Here is a 13,440-nt window from a genome sequence, read left to right as displayed (position 1 = left end):
TATTGCCCAAAGTGGGGTAGATGGCAGATTTTGGGGAGGCCAGGAGGACCTCTGAAGAGCCTGGTCTTGAGGTCCAGGATCCTGGGGCAGCATGGGGGGGGGTGGGAGGGGGGCAGGAGAGGCTACCGGACCTTCACAATTGCTTGAGGCCCTCTCTCCCTCCCTCTTCCCTCCAGCTTGCCTGGGTTTGGGATAGCACTAGCAAGGGCTGCCTGTTGGCTTCTCCACTGGGAAACCGAGGTCTAATGGAAATGTGGGGCCAAGTTCTGTGTCTCTCAGCCCTAGGTTTCCCCTCTGGTTCCACAGCATCTAAAGGTCAGAAAAAATTATGGCCCAAGCAGACCAGCGGAGGAGGTAAGCATCCCTCATACCCCCATCCTTGGCCTAGAACAACCCAGTTGCCCTTCAGTCCTATGCCAGCCTTTTCCTCAGGGTAGCTGCTGTCCAGAAGACCCTTTCTTTTCTACCCGCCCAGCAGCCCAGGGCCCAGCCTACCTGCCTCTGACGTCACACAGCATAGCATAGGTTTGGCCCTGGGGTCAGGGGAAGCTGTGAAGATCAAGATGAGGGTCTAGGACTGGCGAACAGGTTCTGCCCGCCCTGTGTAACTATTTCCACCACCTGTTGGTTGCCTCTTGGGTGCAGCCAGCGTCTGCCTTGGCCACAGCCCAGTCCCCTTTACCGCGTCGTTGTCCTCCTCCGCCTGCCCTGCGGCTGCACTGCCTCCCTTTGCTTTCTGTACGCATGCGCAGACTCCTTCGGCAGTTGTTCCCTTTTCCTGAGGTTTCACTCCCCACACTTAACCCACATGGTCAGTCCTTCGCCTCCTCCACTCATTTCCAGTGAGGCACATCTGCTGCATTCCCAGTCCCCCCTTCTCTGGTTCCCAGGTCTCTGTAGGACTTACTGCCCTCTCAGCGAAGCACGCTTATGCCACGAGAGTACAGGTGTTTGCCTGCAGCGCCTTCTCTTGGACGTAAAGATCCCGTGGCCCCTTCTGCACTGATGCACTGATGACGACATCCTTTCTTGGCTGTAGACTCACCTCCTAAGACCTGCTGGGGTCTCACTGGCAGTGAAAATAACCTTCTCCACGCCCCCAGGCCTACTCCTCTTCCAGTGGTATCAGCTCAGGCAGGGGTTCCCTTCCCCTCAGCTCCAGCCGGAAGTCAAGCCATGCCCTGGATGTCCCCTCTCCCTCAAGGCTCTCATCTAGTCGCCAAACCCTAAACTACCTAGGCTTTGTGTCTCCCACCGTGGAGTCTCTCACCACCTAGCCACATCTGCCCTGTCTTCCTCCTCCTCCTCCTCCTCCTCCTCCTCCTCCTCCTCCTCCTCCTCCTCCTCCTCCTCCAGACACGCACTTTCCCCAGCTGCCAGCCCATCCCCATCCCCCACAGAAGACGCTGGCACCTGAGTCTTCACTTTTCTTCATCCATCTGTCCATCAAAACGGAGCTTTTTTGTTTGTTTTGGTTTTTCGAGACAGGGTTTCTCTGTGTAGCCTTGACTGTCCTGGACTCACTTTGTAGACCAGGCTGGCCTCGAACTCACAGTGATCCGCCTGCCTCTGCCTCCTGAGGGCTGGGATTACAGGCGTGTGCCACCATGCCCGGCTCAAACGGAGCTTTTATTGAACAAACACTCATCAAGTGTCAGGCCCTTTAGGAAGCTTTGGTGTCAATCTGGTTAAAAGCAAGAAGTATTTTGCTGGATTCTTATCCATTCAGCCAATGTTTACGGCCCATTTGCCGGCCTGGCGCTGAAGGTACACTGGGAATTAAGACTGTCTCTCCTTTCTTCCTCTGTATTGCTTGTTCATTCATTCAGTCACAAGCGTCTCTGTGCTGGCCTGCTTGTACAGCCCAATGCAATTGCTGAGCCCCCATCTTCAGAACAACCTAGTATTTGTTTTCGGCTCCTGTGCTGCTGGGACAGCTCTGCCCCGCCCTCGCCCCAAAGCAGATGGCACTTTCAGCTGCGGGTCTGTAAAGTAGCCACATTGTCACACCACTCCTACCTGTTCAGTCTGGGGCCGAAGGAAGAGGCCTAGCTGGGTCATCTTTCCCTTCCATGTCCCTCTGTCTCTCAGGCATCTCTCATCTCCTGTCTCTCTTTCTCTCTCTCTACTGTCCTGGGCAGGAGAAGGCACATGGGGAGAGGCCATTGGGTTACCCATTAACTCAGCCAAGAGTTGAAGGGCCGACGGGCAGGAGGCAGACTTGAATCTCCTTTCTCTTCCTTGGCCCGGCCTGCTGCTTCAGGTCCACCCACAACTCCGAGATGGCCTCTGGGCCTGTGCTCAGGGCTGTCCAAGGAGTGCTGCAGAGGGAGATGGTGCGGGAGTTCCTGTCAGAGTTCATGAGTACCTATGTCATGATGGTGAGTGCATGGGTGGCCTTGGGGGAGGGGCCCCCACCCCCTAACCCCCACCCCGCCAAGGGCAGTGGCCCCAGGGGTCATATCACCTCTTCCCCTGCCTCTGAGCTGGGAGCCTGGGAAAGAAGCAGAGGCCTTGCTCACCAAGTCTTTTTAGGATGGAAAAGGGTTCCTGACAGGCCAGGAGAGAGTGGAGGCAGCAGCTGGTGGATGAGGCGGAAAGGAAAGCCAATAGTGAAGAGATCCAGGAGCAAGGCGTGGTGGTGGTGCTGTGACGTCAGCACTTGGGAGACCGAGGCAGGAGGATTGAAGCAAAGTTGAGGCCGGCTGCCTGCGGTACATAGCGAGTTGTAGGCTAGTCACGGTTATGCTTCAAGGAACTGTCTCAAAGACGAAACAAAATACAACGAATCAACCAATCAAACGAAAGGAGAAAATGGCAAAAGATCTGGGCGTGCTGGCACACGCCTGTGCTATGAGGCTGAGGCAGGGCCACTGGGAGTTTGAGTCCTTTGTCTTGTTGCTACTTGGCAAGTTCAATATCAGTCTTGAGTTTCATACTGAGAGGTGGTGAGACCTTTGAGAACTGGTCTGAGGGAAACGGCAGGGAAGGTGAGATGGCTCAGCAGGTAAAGGTGCCGGGTGCACAAGTCTGAGTGATGCCCTGAGTTCAGTCCCTGGGGCTAAGGTAAAGATGGAAGGAGAGCCTCGTCTCCGTAACGTGGTTCCCTGACGTTCACACGTGCACGGCAGCATGTGTATCCTACTCTCATCACACACCGCGTGCACACACACACACACACACACACACACACACACACACACACACACGATTTTTAAAAAGTAGAAGAGCGTGAGGTAACTGTGGGGCGGAGCCAGTCTCCAGGCTGTTGTTATGGAGATAGGAGAGTGGGAGGTGATGGAGCCAGGCATGGAGGAGAAGACGGATGCTAGGAGAACGTGGATGTGACAGGGAGACTTTCAAGCCACAGATGGAAGGTAAGCTCTGAGGAGCCATTCTGAAGTGCAGGCCCAGGGCAGGCCCAGAGATGAAGCTGATTTGGATACAGATGAGACGCCAGTGAGAGATCCAGGAAGTAGGGGGCGCTGGCACTCAAGGGAGGCTTGGGCTGGACCGATAGAGGTAAAGTTCACTATGGAGGGCGGCGGTTGTAAAAATTGTTCAGCATTAGTGACGTGGGAGGGACTCTGGACACCGAGGCTCCTGTCCTGACTCTGGCCATCAACAGCTGGCCGGAGCCGTCTCTTCCTGGCCCCGAGCTTCACTTCCCAGTTTCCTAGTGTGTAGAATCCCAGCTCCTGGGTTTGGGAGTTGGTTCTGAGTTCTGGCTCAGCTCTACACCGTTCCATGGGCATTTTAACCCCTCACAGAGTTAGAGTCTTTTGTTGGCAAGTGTGAACAGTAGCATGGATTGAGCTGGCAGATTTACATGAAGGCGGTCAAGTGCCAGCACCAGCATAAATTGTACATATATGTGGATGGTTCCTTGCTATTAATTAACTACATCTATCTATCTATCTATCTATCTATCTATCTATAATTGTATGATTTAAAAAATTGTGTCTGTAGCCAGGCATGGTGGTGCACACCTATAATCCCAGCACTTAGGAAGCAGAGGCAGGTGGATCTGTAAGTTCCAGGCTAGCCTGGTCTACAAAGCGAGTCTAGGACAGCCAAGGCTACACAAAGAAACTCTGTCTCGAAAAACAAAAATTGTGTTTGTAGCCAGGCGTGGTGGCGTATGCCTATAATCCCAGCACTCGGAAGGCAGAGGCAGGTGGATCGCTGTGAGTTCCAGGCCAGCCTGGTCTACAAAGTGAGTCCAGGACAGCCAAGGCTACACAGAGAAACCCTGTCTCGACAAACAAACGAACAAAAAGTGTGTGTGTGTGTGTGTGTGTGTGTGTGTGTGTGCATGCGCGTGTGCCCCTGGATATGATTCTGACAGGAGCTCTAGCTATTCTTCCTTCTCTGCATCCCTCACCTCCATCCTTCATTTCTTTGGCTCCTGAGCTGTGGGGAGCACAGCCTGATCTTAACCCAGAGCAAAGTAATTCATTTATGACAATACATTCCAGTCCTATGAGGGCTGTTAAACCTTGGAATGTGGGAGGCTGGAGGGTGCCTCCCCAAAGAGTTCCCTGGGAAAGCGGGAACTGCCCACGTGGCTTGATGCATGCCTACATCTGCTTTCTTTTTCTTTTTCTTTTGGCAGTGTTGGGGATCAAACGCAGGGCCTTGTGCATCTATGACTGGCACTTTATCACTGAGTCACAGGCTACACCCCTAGCCCTTCCTTTGGAATTTTTGCAATTATTTTTTTCTTTGGTGTAGATGTGTCTTCGTATTTTGTGCGGGCACAAGCTTGCCACAGTGTGAGACGGAAAGCCAGAGGACGTGGGTCCTGGAGACTGGACTCCAGTTGCCAGCAAGTGCTTTCACCTGCTGAGTTATCTCACCAGCTTCCTTTTATTTATTTTTATTTTTACTTTATTTATTTACTTATTTTTGGTTTTTTGGTTTTTTGAGACAGGGTTTCTCTGTGTAGCGTTGACTGTCCTGGACTCGCTTTGTAGACCAGGCTGGCCTCGAACCCACAGAGATCTGCCTGCCTCTGCCTCCTGAGTGCTGGGATTAAAGGTGTGTGTGACCAGGCCCAGTTTTCCTTTCCTTTCTTTAGGAATTTTTATTTATTTATTTAAAACAGAATTATTTCTGTAGCCTTGATTGACTTCAACTTTGAACTCTTCCTGCCCCAGCCTCCCGAGTGCTGGGATTAAGGGTGTGTACCACTATGCTAGGCGTCTTTTTATTTACTTATTTATTGCTTATAATTGAGCACTTATAGCACACCAAACACTCTGATGCTAAGCCCCTTACAAGCAGCCCTTCCCAGATCTTTACAGTGGCCTATGAGATAGGCACTACTATTAATATTTTGGACAGGGTCTCTCTACATAGCCCTGGCTGTCCTGGAATTCACTTTGTAGACCAGGCTGGCCTCGAACTCACAGAGATCCTCCCACCTCTGTCTCCCCAGTGCTGAGATTAAGGGTGTGCGCTAGCACGCCCATCCTGAACAGGTATTATTAGCACCACCACCCCTCCCCCGCTTTACAGTTGGGAAATTGAAGAGGTCTATGAGGCTCAATCAAATTGCCCAAGCCTAAATGGAATCCAGGCCAGGCTATCGTCTGTCCTGACCCTTCCTCGCTTTGCTCTACCCTCCAGCTGAGAGACGGCAGGCTTGCTAAAATCCTGGCAGGAAGAGCACCTTCCGGGCTTCAGGTCCCGTCTGTGGACCGGGAGCAGAAGAATTTGCTCTACTGGTTTTCCGTGCGGGCCGAGAAGCAGCGCCTGTAAACAGAACTCAGGCTGAAGTTCTGTAGGGCAGCGTGTGGTTGTTATTTTTAGTTTCTAGTCTCGTGCCAAGAAGTGGGGGGGGGGGGCTTTTTTGGTTATAGGAAGCTCAGGGAATCACTAGGGTAAAGGTTCTGCCAAAAAAAAGGCTGATGTGACCTTGGGCCCCATTTACTGCAGCTGGGATGTCGTAGGCTGTTCCCAGAGCTGGCTTCCTGGCTGGTGGTGGTGGGACTTTGATGGGCTGGGCTGCATTCTCTGGCCCGGGAGGGGGGCGGAGCCACCAGGGCCCTGGGACCCCAGCTGTACTCGGAGCCGCCACGGGCTGAGGGGTGGGGTGAAAGGCTCTGGCCCCAGTCTGTATACGCATATAGCTGCTGGACCTGCTGTCAGTTGGGATGGAGAATGGGACGAAGGCCGGTACTCCGGGATTGTCTCTTTTCTCAAGAGCAGCTGAAACTTCCAGAATCAACTATCCAAACAAATCCCGTGTGCTGGATGGATCAGGGGGATGCGTTGCCGGTTGGCAAACCCTGGTGGCGGCAGGGTCACATCAGGTGAAGTCCGTTCACTCACTCATCATCCTTAGCAAATGGTTTTGAAGCCAGGTGCGGTGGCACACGCACGTAATCTCAGAAGCTGAGGCAGGAGGATTGCCATGAGAGGGCCTGTCTCAACAGCAAACATCCAAGTCAATGGCTTTGATGTGAGTGGAATGGAAGTAGGACTCTGTCTGAAACCCTCCATGCTTGTTCACCCTGTCACGTCCTGTAAGCCCCAGCCTGTCAGCTGGTTTGGCCTTCTACACCATCAGTTCCTGTCTTGTCCAGCATTTTCACTGTGACTGCAAGTCAGGCCATCTCTGGGCTCCCCTGTACCTGTCCTGGGCTCCTACTTGGCCCAGTGAGCCCTGCTCAACCGCCTCTCTCTGCTTTTGGGTTGGTTTCACTTTTCCTCCTAATGTTTGTTATTGTTTTTGAATTATTTTTAAATGTGAGAAGTTGGGTGTGGTGGTGCACATCTGTAATCCCAGCGCTCAGGGGGCAGAGGCAGGCAAACCACTGTGAGTTCGAGGGCAACCTGGTCCACAAAGTGAGTTCAGGGCAGCCAAGGCTACATAGAGAAACCCAATCTCAAAAAACAAACAAACAAACAAATTATATATATATATATATATTTTAAGTGTGTACTGGTGTGTATGTGCAGGTGAGTTCAGGTGCCATGGAGGCCAGAGGCATTAGATTCTCCTGAAGATGCGGTTACAGGCAGTTGTAAGCCACCTGACATGGGTACTTAGAACTAAACTTAGGTCCTCTTCAAGAGCAGTCTGTACTCTTAGCCACTAAATATCTCTCCAGTCTTCCCCGCCCCCCCCCCCCACTCCCCAGACAGGGTCTCTCTGTGTAGCCTTGCTGTCCTGGACTCACTTTGTAGAACCAGGTTGGCCTCGAACTTATAGAAATCCACTTGCCTCTGCCTCCCTAGTGCTGGGATTAAAGACGTGCGCCACCATGCCTGGCACTTGGCTCTTTATTATTACTATTATTATTATTATTATTATTATTATTATTATTATTATTATTTTAGATAAGGTCTCACTATGTAATTTAGGCTCGAATCTGGGATTACAGGCGCATATTACCATGCCTGGCTGGCTTGTTTTTTATTTTTTCCTATTTTGTGTATTTGGTGTGTGTGTGCATGTGGAGGTCCAAAATTAATGTTGAGAGTCATCCCCTTTCCACCTTACTGGCTGAGACAGGGCCTCTAATCAAGCCCAGCGCTTGCTGATGGGGCTAGTCTTCCTGGCCTGATCACTCTGGGCATATCCCCTGTCTTTGCCTTCTGAGCTTGGGCTTACCGGTGGGCCGACACACCCTTCAGGATGTAAGTGGGTCTCTGCAGATGTGAACTCTGGTCCCCACACTTGGATGGCACGTGCTTTCACTGCTGAGCTCCCTCCCTCTTCCTTAGAGACGAGGCCGCACTACATTTGTAGGCCGCACTACATTTGTAGGCCTGGCCCCTGGTTGGCCTGGAATGTACCGCGTAGACCGTGATGGCTTTGAACTGAGGGTAGAATCCTTTGCCTCCGTGCATCACCGTGATAGGCCGGGTTCTTCCCAACCGTGCTCCCCTACCCCCACCCCGATATGTTTGATCTCCTGATCACCAGAGAAAATCGTCAAGGAGGCTCCCTACACCCAGCAGCCCACCCTCCCGTTCCTCCCAGCTGCCCACCCTCCCGTTTCCTCCCCACCTCTGCACCGGTCACCCACACCCACCCAGGCACACTGTCCATCTTACTCTCTTATCCTTAGCTCCCTCTTTCTCTCCCTCAGCCTGTGAGCATACCAAAGTCTCTCTACCCCAAACAACTCAAGACAGACTCAAACATGCCATCAGTCTGCGCAAGCTCCTCCCAGTTCCTCCTCATCCCCTGGGGCTGGGGCTCAGAGGCAGAAGAATCCAGCAACACCTTCCCTCAAAATTATCTTTGCTGGACACAGTGACTTGTGCCTGAGATAGAAGGGATGCATTGAGCTAAGGAGCTTGAAGCTATTCTGGGCAATACAGTGAGACCTTGCATCCGAAAACCAAAACGAAACCAAAAGTTCGCCTCTTCTCGCTGCCATTTATTTACCTCTCAGTCTTGGGGATCCCGCACTCTCTGACAACACAGCACTCAAGGCCTGTGACTTTTGGAGCGTCACACCCGAAGGAATGCTCTTTAGACTTTTATACATGTGACTCAGCCTGCCAAGGCAGAGCTGACCATGCCCTCCTCAGGACGCCATCTCTCCCTGCTGTTCATGACATCACTTCTCCATTCTTCCATTTCCACATATGGTCCAGCTGAGATTTCTTACACCCAACATCAGTCCTGCTCAGTTCAGCCCTGGGCCTTCTCTTAGCATCTTTATTCACTGATGGAGCTGGATGCAACTCTCTCTCTCTCTCTCTCTCTCTCTCTCTCTCTCTCTCTCTTTCTCTCTCTCTCTCTTTCTCTCTTCCCCAAGACAGGGTTTCTCTGTGTAGCCTTGGCTGTCCTGGACTTGTCTGTAGACCAGGCTGGCCTAAAACTCACAGGGATCCGCCTGTCTCTGCCTCCCAAGTGCTGGGATTAAAGGCGCGTGCCACCATGCCAGGCCATGGTGTATTCTTTATACATATGGCAGATCTCAGTTTATGGTAGTCACCCTTAAGCACGTAACAGCCACACATGGGCAGTGCCTGCCATGCTAGAGGACATATGTTAGCCTCTGGTTCCCAGCAGCCTGACCACTAGAGATCTATTCACAGCACATAGACACATTACAGGAAGCACTGTCTGCGTGTATCTTTTTCTTTTTCTGTTTCTTTTCTCTTTCTTTCTTTCTTTTTTTTTTTTTTTTTTTTTTGGTTTTTTTGAGATAAAGGTTTCTCTGTAGTCTTGGCTGTCCTGGACTCACTTTGTAGACCAGGCTGGCCTTGAACTCACAGTGATCCACCTGCCTCTGCCTCCTGAGTGCTGGGATTAAAGGCGTGTGCCACCATGCCCAGCGTGTTTGTCTTTTTAAAAGTTTACTGTGCATCATTTATTTTAGTGTGTGTTTGTGTGTATACATGTGTGCCACATAACACCTGTGGGAGTCAGAAGACATCTTTTTGGAGTTGGTTTTCTCCTTCTGTACGTAGGTTCTGGGATCAAACTCAGGACGTCTTTTCCTGCTGAGCCATCTCTGCTCCTTTAAGTGTTTTATGATGTAGGGTCAGGTGTTCCAGGAGGGGTTAGGGTTTCTAAGAACACAAAGATGTGCATGGCAGTCGGGGCTGGCATCACCGGCTTCCTCGAGTCGTGCTTGGCTCATCAGTTCTCAGGTCATTCAGTTTCTCCACCCCCGCCGTCCCCTCCTTGAAGTCCTGCTCACACCCCCACTTCAGGTGGTTTGTATCATAGACCCAGCCTCAGGCTGTGTGATTGATTCCCTACCTGGAATTTTTTTTTTTTAAATCCCTATCACGCAGCTCTCACTGACTCGGGTCTGAGAGGTCTCACTGGGGGCCAAGGAGGACAGTTTATAAGACGAGACTCTTATAGAAAGTAGAAAAAAGACAAGGTCTTCATAAGTGAAGTTTGGGGGGGCCCAGGCAAGGGGGCACGGGGTTGGGGTGGTTGAGGACGGGAGACTGAATTTTGGTCCTTCTTCCGATGGTGGTGGGGGGGGTTGTGTGCCAGGCAGGCTGCTCCCTCAGAAGCCCTTTCTCACAGGTGTTTGGCCTTGGATCTGTGGCTCACATGGTTCTAGGAGATCAAAAGCTTGGAAGCTTCCTTGCTGTCAACTTGGGGTTTGGCTTCGGAGTTGCCATGGGAGTGCATGTGGGAGGTGGCATCTCTGGTGAGTAAAGCCCATATATGGCCGTGTGGTCAAGGCCGAATTTTCTCACTGTGCCATCTCTACCTCCTTCACCAAACTCCTTTTCTGGCACGGCTGGAGCTTTAGGTGACCTATAGGGAGAAGAGCCCGTGAGAGGCCCTGGCCTCTGCGCATGTCTTCTCCCAGCTCTGTATGGGCGCTTTGACTCACTGTTTTTACTACCTGGCTTATCTTTTTTTTTTTTTGGTTTTTCAAGAAAGGGTCTCTCTGTGTTAACCTTGGCTGTCCTGGACTTGCTTTGTAGACCAGGCTGGCCTCGAACTCACATTGATCCACCTGCCTCTGCCTCCTGAGTGCTGGGATTAAAGCTGGGCGCCACCACGCCCGGCTCCTGGCTTAATCTTTTTTATTTTTTTTTAATTTTTAATTTTTATTTTATGTGCATTGGTGTTTTGCCTGAATGGATGTCTATAAGAGGGCTTCAGATCTTGGAGTTACAGACAGTTGTGAGCTGCCATGTGGATGCTGGGAATTGAACCTGGGTCTTTTGGAAGAACAGTCAGTGCTCTTGACCACTGAGCCATCTCTCCAGCCTTTACCTGGCTTATCTTAAGCAAAGGGTAAACCTTCTCTTCCCTCAACTTGCCTTAAGGTGAAAATGAAAATGGGGATGGTGGTCCCTGCCCTTGTGTGGTCTTTTAAGGGTCAAACGGAGCCAGGCGCGGTGGCGCACGCCTTTAATCCCAGCACTCGGGAGGCAGAGCTAGGTGGATCGCTGTGAGTTCGAGGCCAGCCAGGATTACAAAGTGAGTCCAGGACAGTCAAGGCTACACAGAGAAACCCTGTCTTGAAAAACCTAAATAAATAAATAAATAAATAAATAAATAAATTAATTAATTAAAAAAAGGGTCAAACGGGAGCTCTTGTCACGGGGAACACACTCCATAAACTCTGAATTACTGTTGCTGTTGCTGCCAGTCTTGTTCCTTTCGCTGCTTGTGTCTTTTAACACCCTCCCCCCCCACTGCACCGACAGGGGCCCACATGAACTCAGCGGTGACCTTCGCCAACTGTGCACTCGGCCGGCTGCCCTGGATGAAGTTCCCTGTCTATGTGCTGGGTCAGTTCCTGGGCTCCTTCTTGGCGGCAGCCACCACCTACCTACTTTTCTACGGTGAGCATTCCTCCTGGGTTGTCCGCCTCTGGCAACTTTTTCTGAAATATGGATGGGCTCTGTCTTGGTATTCTGTTCTGGAAGAAACAAACCAACAACAAACAAAACAAACCAAACAAAACCAAAACCCTAGCAGAGTAAAGCTGTTGAGGTAGTCTGACCGCCCTGCTTGGGACCCCCATTGGGAATGACTCTATCTTTGTCTCCACAGGCGCCATTGACCACTTTGCAGGCGGTCGCCTGTTGGTGACCGGTCCCAGGTCCACCGCAAACATTTTTGCTACCTATCTCCCTGAACACATGACGTTGTGGCGGGGCTTCCTGGATGAGGTCAGTAATCGGGGTGTCCCCACCTCAAGTCCCGCATGATAAAGAGGACAGAAGGAGTCTGGACGGGATTGCGTTAGGACACACGTCTCTGCCGCTGCAGAGCTGGGGTCCTGCTGAGCGCCTGTGACTCTGGCTGTGTTCCCACTTGTCGGCCATGGCATTTACTCCTCAGGTGTTCTTGACCGGGCTGCTACAGCTGTGTATCTTCGCCATCACGGATAAGGACAACAGTCCAGCCCTCAAGGGGACAGAAGCCATGGTGATAGGCATCCTTGTTTCTGCTATCGGGGTGTCCCTAGGCATGAACTCCGGATACGCGATCAACCCATCCCGCGACCTGCCTCCCCGGTTCTTTACTTTCATTGCTGGCTGGGGCAAACAAGTGTTCAGGTACTGCCCTGCCAGGCCCCCATCCTGTCAGCTCTCAGGGGGCCCCTGCATGTAGAGGCGTGAGCTGTTAACTTGTTTGGGGAAAAGTCTCACAAAAGTCTCCACATGGTCTTGGAGACAGGCGGGGGTGGGGGGTGGGGCAAAGTCTTGCTGTGTGACTGTCGGCTCGGTCCATGGATCAGGCTAGGGATGAGAAAGTCCCTTACAATTGATGGGGGCAGCTTCTCTGCTCACCCTATGTGGGTCGGAGCTGGGTACGAGTGGCACCCTGGACGTCAGCGTCCTCAGCAGGCCTCCCTCTCTTTGCCTGCAGTGCTGGGAACAACTGGTGGTGGGTGCCGGTGGTGGCACCCATCTTGGGTGCCTACATAGGTGGCGTCGTGTACCTGAGCTTAATTCACCTCAGCATACCACAGGAGCCTCCTCAGAGACTGGAGAATTACGTAATGGAACAGAAGATAACCGTATCACCCAACGAACTCCTAAGCCCCCTCTCTTCTACCCCAGCTCCCGCCCAATCTGTCCCACCCCTGAGTGGCTCTATACCTCTAGAGCGCTTCTAAACAGAGCAAGCTCATCTGTGACCACAATCCTACTGCAATAAAGTGCACCTCACACCCAGTGGCCCTCACTCCCTGAGACCTCCAGCAGCTGGACTTCATCCTGAGCTCGCCTGTGACTCTCCTGAGTGTCCAGCCTGGAACTTGTCACATAGAGCAGGCTGGCCTTGAACTCATAGCCCTCAGCCTGCCTCTGTCTTCCCAGCGTTGGGGATACAGGCAGGTACCACCCTGCCTGCATAGTCCAGGCTTATCCTGAGATCTTTTCTAATCCTGGGGCATAAGGCCAAAAGACTCCATCTCTTTCCAGCTCCAGGAGGTGAGGTGTCCCTGGGGGAACGTCTCCTTGGGGCCTTAGGGTGATATAAAGGTATCTGGTGGGAGCCAGATTTGGGAAATCTTTGGGGGTGCCTTGGGATGGGAATACAACATCTCCTGGATTCTCTTTTCCTCCAGTTTTGAGTCAGAGAAGGCGAGGCCAAGAATTCACATCAAAATTCATCAGCTTTTTTGTTTTTTTATTTTTGGAGACAGGGTATTATGTAGCCCAGGCTGGCCTCGAATTTAACTCTATGTAAGCAAGTCTGGCCATGGACTCTTAAACTTCTGGCTTCTACCTCCTGAGCTCTGGGATTACAAGTGTGCAATACCACACCCAGTTTATATGTGGTGCTGGGGACCGAACCCACGACCTTGTGTATGCTAAGTAACATCTATTAACAACTTACATCCTCAGCGCCAATGCTTTTTTGTGTTTTTGTTTTTCTTGACAGGGTTTCTCTGTGTAGTCCCGGCCGTTCTGGACTCACTCTGTAGACCACCTGCCTCTGCCTCTCACATGCTGGGATTAAAGACGTGCGCCACCACC

The 13,440-nt window shown here is 51.8% G+C and overlaps 1 protein-coding gene and 1 long non-coding RNA gene across 7 annotated transcripts in view; one reads left to right on the top strand and one right to left on the bottom strand.

Moving 5' to 3' along the window:
- LOC311594316 overlaps window positions 1–2,134 on the bottom strand; it is a 22,515-nt gene extending 20,381 nt beyond the window's left edge. For 2 of the 3 annotated variants that reach the window (XR_014778048.1, XR_014778049.1), the window contains exon 1: window positions 2,020–2,134. This is a non-coding gene — a long non-coding RNA (uncharacterized lncRNA). Of the gene's footprint in view, window positions 1–495; window positions 1,016–2,019 lie in introns of those variants that run through there. The other variant, XR_014778050.1, reaches the window with a different exon arrangement.
- Window positions 1–13,440, top strand: part of AQP7 (aquaporin 7) — a 14,217-nt gene extending 777 nt beyond the window's left edge. The window contains exons 2-8 of one of the 4 annotated variants that reach the window (XM_084775764.1): window positions 307–354; window positions 2,264–2,381; window positions 10,013–10,139; window positions 11,155–11,292; window positions 11,504–11,622; window positions 11,795–12,012; window positions 12,326–13,440. In XM_084775764.1, the coding sequence (XP_084631890.1) occupies window positions 329–354; window positions 2,264–2,381; window positions 10,013–10,139; window positions 11,155–11,292; window positions 11,504–11,622; window positions 11,795–12,012; window positions 12,326–12,575 (996 nt within the window). In that variant the 5' untranslated portion in view covers window positions 307–328 and the 3' untranslated portion in view covers window positions 12,576–13,440. Of the gene's footprint in view, window positions 1–279; window positions 355–2,141; window positions 2,382–3,312; window positions 3,378–10,012; window positions 10,140–11,154; window positions 11,293–11,503; window positions 11,623–11,794; window positions 12,013–12,325 lie in introns of those variants that run through there. The other 3 variants (XM_084775763.1, XM_084775765.1, XM_084775766.1) reach the window with 3 other exon arrangements.

Source organism: Acomys minous (genome assembly GCF_964271855.1).
Source record: "Acomys minous genome assembly, chromosome: 1".
In the NCBI taxonomy this organism is placed as follows: domain Eukaryota; kingdom Metazoa; phylum Chordata; class Mammalia; order Rodentia; family Muridae; genus Acomys; species Acomys minous.
The sequence above is the reverse complement of the archived record's forward strand: the minus strand, read 5'-3'. Positions and strand labels throughout refer to the sequence as shown.